The following is a 12,713-nucleotide window of genomic DNA, read 5'->3' on the forward strand; positions in this document are numbered from 1 at the left end:
GGGCAGAGGATAACTAAATGAACACCGGTCCTGAGGGAATGATAAGAAGGCCTACAAACAGAAGACACATAATAGAGACGCAGACAAAGGACACATGAGGGCGCTATGAGACACAGAAGGGAATCTAGAGAGGGTGGAGAAATATCAGGAGACACAAGAAGGGAAGGACAGACGCGGACCATGACACCTCTTCCATCATCTCGATATCTGATCAGCTGCACATCCCATTCTACAAGCAGCATGTTTGTTCCCCCCCAAATGAGACAAAGACAATCCAATATACATTTGAAAGCCTAGATTTATGGTTTAAGCAGTCAACGTCCTTTCGAGTGGACCAAAGTGCTCGTAAGACACCACACAAGGTAAGATTATCTGATAAGATTATCTTGCAAGTGGCCGCACCAATGAGGTGAAGTCACCGGAGCATGGATGATGAGCTCCACAGCAGCAGAGCGTGTCAGGCACAACTAAGACAGAAAATACCAGGAAATATGAGCAGGCATGCATGGGCATCGCACCCATGGGGGATGTGGGGAATTCAACACCCACACTTTTCTTATTGAGATCGTTCAACAGCCACACTTTTCCAGCCGTTTTGCTCACCTCCACACCAGTCTGGTTTCTCACACTCACTCTGTTTGCCTCATCTCCTTCTTCCTGTCGCGTTCTGAGGATGTTTAGGACCCAAATATGCAGATACCCAGATGACAAGAGGCAGAAGTAGATTCAAAGTAAAAATCCTTTTATTTGGAGGATAAAGAACAAAAAGTAATCCAAGGCAGCGAGCCAAAGTCCAATAAGTCCTGGGGAACAGGAACACCCAAAGCTCTTCTTAAGAGCACAAAACCCTGGAGACAAAGCTCAACCAAGAGCACGAAGACCTGAAGGCAAAAGCTCACACAGAGCACGCGCAACGCTGACAACATACAACAATGAACCAACACCAGACACAGACAAGACAGAGCTTATATACACATGGAGAAGTGATTAGGGAAAATGGCAGCAGGTGTGTGAAGTGAGGGCTGGAGGGAAGACGGGTGAACCTAATAATCAAAATGGGCAAACAGAAACTGAGGAGGGCAAACTAAACCTAAAGGCTGCGGGAAGAATTAACACACACACACACACACACCATCACACAGACACAAATGCACTAACATAAACAGGAATGGGGAATGGACAAGCACACACACACACACACACACACACACACACACACACACACACACACACACACACACACACACACACACACACACACACACACACACACACACACACACACACACACACACACACATTGAACTGGGGAATGGACACACACACACACACACACACACACAATGAACTGGGGAATGGACACACACCCACACACAGCTGGGGACAAAGAGGCTGGAGCTGCAACTTGGGGCACAGAGGATAACTAAATGAACACTGGACCTGAGGGGATGATAAAAAGGTCTACAAACAGAAGACACCATATAGAGATGCAGACATGACACATGAGGGCGCTAGAGGACAACAAAAGGAGCACCTAGAGAGCAAATGGAGGACAAAAGGAGACACATGAGATAAGATGCCACAGACCATGACACTTCCTCGACTGAATTCATAATTTTACATCTTGACATGAGCTGTAAATTAGTCAAAATACCCAAAACCATTTCTCAATGATGTTACTAAGCCAGACCAATGAGACAGAGCAGTTTTTATAACATGACATTATTGTGACAATTATTCCAGAAGCTTTTAATTTTTTTGTACTCGTTTACAAAACACTACAAATTAGTTGATAGTCCCTAAGCTAACCACCGTTTCCATTAACGAGTATTCGGAGCCCAGCTGTGGCGCAGCGCATGGCATGAAGACTTATCGCTGACCGCAGTTAACCATTCTCTGTCGAATATCCAACTTCCAACTTCAAGCTAACTTCATCGCGGTATAGATGCACACACTTGTTCCTGGGAAACAAAGATTTTTTTAAATAAACTGTTTTCTTCCTCCCAAAGTCAACTTTTGTGTTTCTTACAACATTTAATCTTTCATAAATATCACAAAAACATCTCATACATATTTAACTGGAGCAGTGACCAGCCGATGTGGTTCCATAAATCAGCAAAAACAGAAAGGGGAACTGGTTGAAACATTTGCATACGCGTTGGAGCGTTGTTATAAATACAGCAGTGAGACGGACAGGATCACCCTCCTGAATGACTGCTACGCATCATTTCACCATGGTAGGTGGAGACAGAGGAGCTGATGGAGAGCTCTGGGTGAACTATATTCCCCTTCCCTCCATATCTTATAATTACAATCATGTTTTAATAACTCTTTGTATTTATTTGTTTTTATAGTATTTCTCCTCTTGTCATTTTTAGGACTTTGCACCATTTTCTCATGTCTTCCTGTTGCTGTCAGCTCTCTCCTCGCTGCTGAGCAGCTTGGCTTCTCCTTCCACCTTCACGCACCGGGACCCGTTCACCGGTAGGTCGCTGCAGTGCGACCGGTGTCCACCCGGAACCTTCCTGAGCGCGCGCTGCTCCACGGCCAAAAGCACTGAGTGCGCACCGTGCCCGCAGGGCTCGTTCACGGAGCTCTGGAACTACATCGGGAAGTGTTTACGCTGCGGAGTGTGTGGACGGAACCAGGTGGTGAAGAAGGAATGCTCGGCCAAGAGCGATTGTCAGTGCGAGTGCAAACAGGGCTTCTACTACGAGCACAAGTCAGACATGTGCGTGCGTCACAGCGAGTGTCGGTCTGGATATGGGGTTCTGACTGCAGGTGAGAACATTTAGAGCAGAAGACGTTGAAGACAAAAAAGGCATTCTCACTATTAGAGTTAAATGTTATACAGATTATGCATTTGTATGATATGAGCTCATAACCAGTGGTGTGCCCAGAAAAATGCCACGGGGGGCCAGAGACCATTTTGGGGTGCCATACCAAATTGGTCCTTGTGGTAACTTGGGAAAAGTGTAGCCTATGATGATCCATTGCATTCTCCTTTGTTGTTTTTCCATTAAAAACAATATGCATCCAACACAGTGGCGGCTGGTGAAAAATATTTTTGGTGGGGCTGTGCTATTTTTTATTTTTAAACAAACTTGTGCTTTCTGAGCTTTGTGCACAACTTCACCATTTCCTGAATTAAGCACAGCTCTTTTATTTCCTGTCTTACATCATTGGACAAACTGAATAATCCAGGTGTGTCTGACTATTGGCACGCTGCCTTGCAGACCAAGGTTGAAAAATACTGCATTAAATTGCACATAAAATAACACGACCATAAATGGTAAATAGGCAATGCAAGAGGCAAGTAACAAAAACATTTTGTTTAATTTCAACATTTGAGTGAACACGAAAAATTATGAGCAGGTCACTGTTACAGTAATGGTAGTAAACACTACTTAGACAAAATGCCAGAAATTTACACTGTTAAATATTTCTGGAGTGTTGTGCCAAGGTCAACTTTATACAAAGATCAAGTGGATGCATTTGTGTGTGTGTGATACCTCATTTGTACAGAAATTTTGCCCTTCTGTCCTTCTGAGTGGCAAAGCTCTCGATTAGCTTTTTATTGAAGTCAGGAATGTTTGTGACAAGCTTTTTTTTCCATGGAGAGCATGGCAAGAGCATTCAGCCCATCCTGTGTCATGGTGTTCCTCAAGGAAAGTCTTAATCCTCTTTAAAGTAGATAAATAAAAAAAACAACAGATAAGTACATAGGAAACACTTTCATAGGAAATAATGTCATCAGTATCCTCTTACAAATGTCATATTTCCCAGTTTTTGGGACAATAAAACATTTCTGATTCTCAATCAGATGTTTTTACATTTGAGGTAAAAACATCTAATTGAGAATCAGAAATGTTTAATTGTCCCAAAAGCTGGGAAATTTGTTTGCTGCAGCAGAAGTGTAACAAGTAAAATGGAATCAGATTGATGTATGTACAAATTTACATGAAATACACATTTACGTGATTAAATATGTATAATAAGTTTGTGTGTTGAAATTAGTTTTTCAACACAGTTTTGTGTGAATCAGTCATTCTCCCATTCACACACACACATTCACACGCTGGTGCGGATAAGCTACGATGAAGCTACAGCTGCCCTGGGGCGCACTGACAGAGACGAGGCTGCCGAGCACAGGCGCCACCGGTCCCTCTGAACACCACTCGCAGGCAACGTGGTAAAGAGTCTTGCCCAACGACACAATGACAGCAACAGACTGAGCGGGGTTCAAACCTGCAACCTTCCAATTACGGGGCGAGCACGTAACTTCTGTGCCACCTTCACCCACTCATAACTGACACCTACAGGAACTGATTTTATTTCAACAATAAAAGGGGTAGTTGTTTAAGGTGGTAGCTCACATGTGTGGGATCTGAAAGTGTTTCCCACATTTGCAAAAGATTATTCCTGTCCTGTGGTATTTTTTGCAGAGCAGAGGCTGCATCTCTCTGTTTTGGCCTTCTGTGTTGGCTAGTGTTAGAGATGCGAAAGTCTCAGCCTGCTCCTCTCCCTCAGATTCCTCATCATCAGTAAGGCTGATGCAGATCTTGTGTTCAGCCCCCAAACCCCAGATTTAAACTGAGTGTTTCTGGATTCCCCCTTTATGCTTCAGAAATTTGCGGTTCTGTGCTTCTGCAAGAACCTGCAAGGAAAGACCGGTTTTCCTTTTTTTGTCTAATTTATATTAAGTTCAGTTGAACTCACAATAACCACACTGTAAAATAAAACGTAGCATCTGGTTTAAATCGTACCTCACTGATTGGTGTTTTAGCGTCCTCATTGGTGACTGTTCCTCCCCTAATGCCTGCCTCCCATGGGGAGTCCCTCAGGGCTCTATCCTGGATCCACTCCTTTTTTCTATACATGCTTCCCCTCAGCAAGAGTCTAGCCAGTCGCAGGGTCAACTACCACTTCTACCCAGATGATTGTCAAATTTACTTAAAACTCAGTCAGCATCAATCAATCTCTGCTCTGACAGACTGCCTGTCTGACATCAAAACCTGGCTATCCTCTAACTACCTGTGCTTAAATGACAGCAAGACAGAGGCCATCCTTTTGATCACTACAAACGCCAGTAGTATTTCAGCTGTGTCAACCCTACTTGCCCTCAGTCTCCAATCATGTGCCACTAGTTTGGGTGTGAAACTAGATTCCAACCTGTCTCTGACTTCTCAAGTCAACGCAACCATCAGGTCGTGCTTTTTCCAGCTTTGCCTGATCACTCGCCTTAAGCCCATTCTCAAACGCCCACATCTCGAGTCAGTCATCCATGCGTTCATTACCTCCCGTCTAGATATGCAAATGCGGTCCTGATTGGGGTTAGGGCTTCTGCCTTGGGCAGACTACTGACAGTTCAAAATGCTGCTGCCAGATTCTTAACAAACACCAACAGATGCACAAACATCTCTCCAGTTCATGCAGATTTACACTGGCTCCCGGTCAAATTTAGAATTCAATTCAAAATCCTGCTGTTTGTGTACAAGGCTTTGAACTGCCCATCACCTTCGTACCCGGCCGACCTGCTGCGTTTCTACACACCCACTTGTGCCTATTGTTCAGCTGATCAGCTGCTGCTGACTGTTCCGAAGGGTCTCTATAAATCTCGGGGTGAGCGTGCCTTCTCACACGCTGCCCCCAAACTCCGGAACTCTCTGCCCCGCCATGTGCATCAGACACCTTCCTTTTGTAGGTTTAAGTCTGCCCTCAAAACACACTATTTTAGCCTGGCTTTTCCCACATGATTGCCTTCATACTTCAGTGTGACGCTTCTCTATTAGCGACACCTTGTGACATTCTTCTGTACTTTTTTGCTCACTAACATTGCTCAGTTAGTTTTTACATGTTTCTCTTTTGTCTCTTATCCTAGTACTTTTACTTGTTTTATGGTTAGTTAACTTTTATTGTAATGTTATGCCTTGCTTTTATGTGTGGTACATGTTTTAGCTTTATATTTACTCCTATGCTGTCTTTGTTGGACAGCACTTTGGTTATCTGCCATGCTATTTTTAAATGTGCTTTCTAAGTAAACTGGTATGGTATCTATATAAAAAATATAACATTTTGTAGAGATTAACTCCGTGATGCTACAATTTTAACCCTCCCACTGTCTTTATGGGTGACTCCGCAAGGAAAGTTGACCATTGAGCAGGATTGATGGTTTATCCCTTGATGTCGACGTGGCAGGGGTGAGGTGGTGCTCACTCCTCACCCCAGGACAGTGGGAGGGTTAAAACATGTTTTGTTTCTACATTAAATGTGTGCCTGAAATTACTTTAAAGGTATTTTGAATCAAACGGTTTAAATATGAAGATATTTTATTATTGATCTCCAAGTTTGCTGCAAAAAAAAATTGTGTTGACACAATTCTTCATTCAGTGGACATACTTGTTTAATCAAATTAGACTCCTATCTCTGTTTTCATGGCCACCTAGACACCAGGATGCTGAAGAGCACAGACACAGTCAGTCTGGTTGTGCAGTGGTCAAGCACATCATTTTCTAAGCTGGTTTGACGCGTAGCTTTTTTGCATGTTTCTATTACATGCTGGAAACAAACAAATCACATGCTGATTTAAACGTTCTGATGTAAGAATGAAAGCTTCAAGAGAGGAAATAGATATTTTTCTTGTTTTTGCAGTCAGTTGCAGTTGCTGCAGGGCTGTTGCTGTAACTAATAAACACATTTTACACTCATTGTTTTCTGCACTGTAAAATTTGATTTGTTGCACTTATTTGGGAAAAGCATGCAAACCGATTGCACTTAAAATATTAAGTACATGGGAGTAAGCATTTGTGTGCACTTAAAAACTAACTTCATTTCTAAGTACTTTGTTCTGGTTTGTCTTAGTGTAGCAAATTGCATTTAAGTGTATTTTACTTTAAATACATTTTTCTCCAAAACAATAACCTACTGCTGTTAACTTTTTATTTAAAGTACTTTAAATGACAAGATTTGCAGAAATTTCCACGCTAGTAAGTTGTATTTGCTGTTAATCAGACGCGTGATTCTTCTGCAGGTACACCTAAGAAAGACACAGTCTGCCACATCTGCTCCAATGGCACCTTCTCCGATATTTCCTCTGCTCAGGACGACTGCAAACAGCACTCTGGATGTGATGGTGAAGGGCAGGAATTGGTGCTGAAGGGTTCCACCTGGCATGACAATTTGTGCGCAAACAGAGAAGAGCTCAAAGGTAAGATGTCTGTGAAGGTTCTCGATCATCCAGGTCATTGTAGTCTAATGAGCTTTGAAAGAAAAGCGTCTGGACTTCTTTGAGTTGCTTGAAGACGTTTCACACATATAAAGGAATCACTTAAAACATGTGGCTATCCTAATTGGGCGTTTATAAAGTCAGCAAAGATGCACAGAAAAGAAGACCAGACACCAGCGAGGGAGGATAAGAAAGACAGACGCAACAAACTTGTCATCCCCTATGTAGCCGGTGTTTCAGAGAAACTCAGGAGGGTTTTCTCCAAACACAACATACCAGTGTACTTCAGGCCCAGCAACACACTCAGACAGAAACTGGTTCACCCGAAAGACAAAACTCCTAAACACAAACTGAACAATGTGGTGTATGCTGTACAGTGCAGCGAGGAATGCCCAGACCTCTACATCGGAGAAACCAAACAGCCACTTCACAAGTGCATGGCACAACATTGAAGAGCCACCTCCACGGGACAGGACTCAGCAGTTCATTTGCATCTAAAGGACAAAGGTCACTCTTTCGAGGATGCCAACGTTCACATTTTGGACAGAGAGGACAGATGGTTTGAAAGAGGAGTAAAGGAAGCCATTTATGTCCACTGTGAGCAACCATCTTTGAACAGAGGTGGTGGTTTACGACACCAACTGTCTGCCATCTATAATCCAGTTTTGAGATCCCTTCCCAGATGCCTCAACGCCCACGCATATCCTGGGCCACCTGACCTCAGGAATTCACGTGATAGGGTGGGGCCAGGCTTCACATTGAGCTCACCCGAAACTCTGGCTGAATAGGACCCACACCCACCCTCACACCTTGGCTCATGTGTTTATGTAGAAGATCATCGGGGGTCTTTTGTTCCCTCTTCGGGGGGAAACCCCCACTGGGTTTAAATCTAGGACTCTCCACCATTTGACCTTAGAACTGAAGAAGCCTCTCGGATGAGAGGTGAAACGTCTTCAAGCAACTCAAAGAAGTCCAGACGCTTTTCTTTCAAAGCTCCTTAGCTCAAAGGTAAAAGCAGCAGTCTGCAAACGTTTAATGAGAAAAAGACAAAACAGTTGAATGGAATGCCTTTTTCTCTCTCCTCCTCGTACTTTCCTCATGTTACCCTTTTTCACTTTTGCATGAGGGTGTGCAAAATGCACGCATGCCCACAGTTGAGCCTGATTCTGTAATGTTGTGTCTTGTTTTTGTTATCGTACGTCAAATTTTGGACGGGTTGTTCTGAAAGTGTAATTATGTTGTACTGGGACGCCGGCACGATGACAAAACATTCTTGATTCTTGAATAATAATAATAATTTGATGAAGAAATGAACAGATTTAAGAATGTTAGAGGCATGGGGTAGAGGACTGAGTCACTAAACCCATTAAAGCACTTCCACTTCTCAGTCTTGCCTTTATCTAAAGGAACCAACTAAAACTGTTACTAAACCTTGATTTATGACTACTACATGTTTGATTTCAGTTTCTATTTTTAGTCAGAGTTTAGCTCCATGTCATTGCCAGTGAAGAATATGCAGTGTTGGGCAAGTTACTTCAAAACTGTAATACATTATTTATTGCTTGTTACCCTCATTTTAAAGTAATTCATTACATTACAATATTACTGATTTTAAAATGTAAGGCATTACACTACTTTTGCATTACTCTAAGTTACTTTCAACAAAACAACTTCAGTATGAGTTTGGTAATCTGATGCCTGGTGAACTCATGACACATCGGGTGGAAGGTGATGTGGTGTCTGAGCTAGGATTGCTGTTAAAAACAGTTCTTTAGAAGGATTGTTTATTAAATAAAAGCAACAACAATCTGTACTCTCAGTGCGCTGCCATCTTAGATTAACTGAGCAGGGAGTGGGGTGGTGGGGGCTCCAAGCCTATATTTGCCTTGGTCCCCAAATGCCTTGATACGGCCCTGGATGTGGGACTGACTTCTGGGGTGATCTGATTCTATCACATGTATAAATATTAAATGCTTATATATTATTGCTTTTCACTGGTAAACATGTGTATTGGGGATAAATGTACCTACTTTTTTCCTTTTCAAGCACTTTGTTTTGTTTTCTTGATTTTATTTGAATAATTTCCGGCCCTTTCTCTCTCTAACCTTCCTGCATGCTGTATGTTTTCTCCGTCTTCCAGAAAACCCGTTTCCTAGACTTCCTACTTTCTAACTAATCAGCCAAAGGGATCTTCACATGTGCGGCGCTCCAGCAGTAATGAGTTAAAATCACCAGAGCCCAGATTAACTCAGCTGAGGCAAAGCACGTCAGAAAAGTACAGAATACCAGAGAATATGCGTTGATATGAACGATCGCAGGTGAATTATTTTGTTTTCGTGGAGCGATTTTGTGAATGTTACAGCGGCCGCGCGCAGGATGCAGCTGAAGTATTTGAGCCGTTACCGCGGCGTCCACTCTGCCCGCAAAGCTGAGTCCATAAATGACGTAATATATGCAGATACTGGATCTTTTTTCGGGTTTCCCGCAATTTGAATTTTTAAGAAACGCAGCTTGATTCTGGGTTTAAAAATGCGTTGTAATTACCGCGTTACTGACAATTGTACCGAGTAAATATGACCATTTTCTTTCCCTGTAATGCCTTACACTACCACATTACAGCAAAAAGCAATGCATTACAGTAATTAATTACTTTTGTACTGCGCTACTCCCAACACTGAGAATATGTAATGCTTTTTAATGAACTGACAGTTTATTGAATTTTTATTTTTGCAGATGGAGCTGAGTACCTGAAAGAAGTCATCCCAGCTTTCTTCATTAATCACAAGATGAAAATGAAACGCCTGCGTCGAATTGTGCACAAGCTGCAGACTGAGGATGGTAGTAAACAAAGAGGAACTTTAGAGCTCAACCTTCCACAGCTTCACTTACACATCCGCAACTGGGTTTCCTCTGCAACGGTCGCACAGATTCGGCAGCTTCCAGTCTTACTGATTAAACTTGGAGCGAGGAGCGCTGGAGAGAAACTACAAAGGAAGCAGAACCAAATCGACACACGTCTAGAGCGAGGTCATTTAGAAGGTGTGAGGAATGTAGATTTAACTTAGACGTTAGCTTGAAATTTATATTTTATATATGCATAAACGTTTAAATGGGTCTGAAAATTCAAAACTACATTTGCATTCTTGTTGTTGTGGATAATAGGCAGTTCGGGGTGTCAAGTGTATCAAAAGTCTGCGCTGTCTCTGATCTGCTTTCCTATGCTAATTAGTGATTTTGGTATTAGTGGTATAACATATCATAGACATAGACACACAGCCTAAATGTCCCAGCCCACTTCAGTGGTGGAAGTAATTACATTTTCATGGTGGTAATGCTAACCACAGAAAACGGTAGGCCGAGCTACCACTAACAACCTTTTTCAGACAAATGGAAAACCAGGAAGAATGTCCGAGAACAGACGTAGCATTTTAGGATATAGCCTATTTGGAGTTTCCTGACTTTGAATGAAAACCAGAAAGACCCTTAGCTTGCATGTTGAGTTATCCGGCTACTGTACACAGACTTTATAGGTTCAGGCAGCGCCATAGAGCTATTGGGTAAACCAGCCAATCAGCACGCAGCTCGTTTAATATTCATGTCCTGGCAGAGTGGGTGGGGTAAACTAGTCTTTTCTATGGAGTTGTATTTGGCCATTGGTCAGGGCTCTGGGCCATTTTGAGCCCCAACAAACGTTCCCATGGTATAAAGAAGCTCAAAGAACAGTTTTGAGTTGTGTTAAAAGTGAAATAAAACGGTTTTGTGTGCAGTTAGAACATTTCAACCTTCCCACATCCTTTGACACTGTTTAAAGTGGAATATTGGTTTTCCTCTTTGTTACTGTAAAATTGTGATTTACATTTTTAAACACCAAATTTTTCACATTTATTCTGTTTTGAAAGATGCTTAATTTTATTTACTGTCATTGCTGCAAAGACCTTTGTGAGAAATGGACTTCAGGACTAGTTTTTCTACTCAGTGGATTTCATTTCATAATTGTCTTGCTTCATTTGAAGAATGAATGAGGCTGTCTGTAAATCTACCTCTCATGAACTATCGTTTGCATGCAGCTTAATAAACAGGTCCTTACTCATTTCATATTTATTTAAAGAATTTATTATTTAAATTTGCCACAACCTGTTTTTGCACATGAATGATAATGGGGTTATAGATACAAAAGTTGAATTTGCCACTTTCAGTGCGTCTATAAAAATGAATAAAGTGTGGTGATTGTTTCAATTTTACTGACTATACATATATTCTATAACCGTTTCAGGTAATGTCTCAAAATGTATGTATTATTGCACAAAATGAAATTATGCATGCAGAGCTAGAATATTGATGTCATTGGGTTTTTATTCTTCCCATACCATATGGCAGAACTCATCCACCCCTTATTAAAAAATGTAGCCAAAGAGTACAGGAAAAGTTCAAAGCCTTGCAGTGTTACGTCATATTTTCATTTCCTCAGTCACTCAGTGAGAATGAGAAGAGGCAGCAACAGGAAACCAGCTGACCCACAGATACACATTCCAGCTGTGCTGTAACTCCAGCTGGCACCCTCAAACAGAATTTCAATCAATCTACACTCACCTAAAGGATTACTAGGAACACCTGTTCAACTTCTCTTTAATGCAGTTATCTAATCAACCAACCGCATGGCAGTTTCTTTAATGCATTAAACTCCAAACCTCGTCCTTCGTCTGCGGTCTTCCGCAAGGAGCAGTAATTCTACTTGCAAAAACAAACAAGCAAACAGCGCTTGGACAATTGATAAAGCGAGTGCAGCTCTGAGGGCATCCATGCTGTCGGCTAGTGTAAACACAGGTCGCACACGTGATGTCAGCATTTTTTGTCGCGGAAAGTGACGTTGCGGACCTTAAAACTCCGGTTTTGTCTGTCCACACGCAGACACCCAAAACGGAGAAAACGTAGATCTTCACTTTGGCCGGAGTTTTTAAAAAGATCCGTTTTCGTGTGGATGACAGGCCAAAACGTAGAAAAATATCTACGTTTTGGCAGATCCCCGGCTACGTGTGGACATAAACACAAAACCACTTGTTTCTGAAATGAGAATAAAAATGTGAATCTGAACGAAAATATGTTCATAGATTCGTCTTCAAATGGTTAAAGTACTTTAGTGTAATTATTGTCACATATAACTACTGCAGTGTCTCTCGTATGCTCCATGATGGATGTGCAGAAGTGTATTCACCAGCTTTGGAAAGATGACTTTAGCAGATCATCAGATGATTCTTGGTTTGGCAGGATCTGCCTGGCCAAATATTACAGCTAAAGACCAATTTTCCATAAAAGACAGGACATTAAGTCTCTTAATCCTGTTTTTAAATGTGAAATCACACGAAGTACTATTATTTTAATCAATGTTGCCCAAAGAGAAAGACTTCAACAACTGCTTCTTTGTAAATCTGTTGCAAATTAGAGAAACTGAAAAGCTTCTTCAGCTGCTTTTAAAGTTGTAAAAAAAAAA

General features: G+C 41.9%; 1 protein-coding gene across 1 annotated transcript; it reads left to right on the forward strand.

The window, feature by feature from the left end:
• The first annotated feature begins 2,187 nt into the window (after positions 1–2,187).
• LOC107394414 (tumor necrosis factor receptor superfamily member 11B) lies at positions 2,188–11,558 on the forward strand. The gene is made up of 4 exons (XM_015973342.3): positions 2,188–2,237; positions 2,379–2,781; positions 7,031–7,207; positions 9,959–11,558. Exons 1-4 carry the CDS (start codon positions 2,211–2,213, stop codon positions 10,288–10,290), a joined length of 939 nt encoding a protein of 312 aa, XP_015828828.1. The 5' UTR covers positions 2,188–2,210; the 3' UTR covers positions 10,291–11,558.
• The last annotated feature ends 1,155 nt before the right edge of the window (positions 11,559–12,713 follow it).

Source organism: Nothobranchius furzeri, chromosome 19 (genome assembly GCF_043380555.1).
Source record: "Nothobranchius furzeri strain GRZ-AD chromosome 19, NfurGRZ-RIMD1, whole genome shotgun sequence".
Taxonomy (NCBI): domain Eukaryota; kingdom Metazoa; phylum Chordata; class Actinopteri; order Cyprinodontiformes; family Nothobranchiidae; genus Nothobranchius; species Nothobranchius furzeri.

Bases quoted from the DNA above. Each gene is read 5' to 3' on its own strand.
- LOC107394414 (XM_015973342.3), top strand. From the start codon at position 2,211: ATGACTGCTACGCATCATTTCACCATG. The intron at 2,238-2,378 runs GTAGGTGGAGAC...TGTCATTTTTAG, and splicing joins CTACGCATCATTTCACCATG to GACTTTGCACCATTTTCTCA. The intron at 7,208-9,958 runs GTAAGATGTCTG...TTATTTTTGCAG, and splicing joins AAACAGAGAAGAGCTCAAAG to ATGGAGCTGAGTACCTGAAA.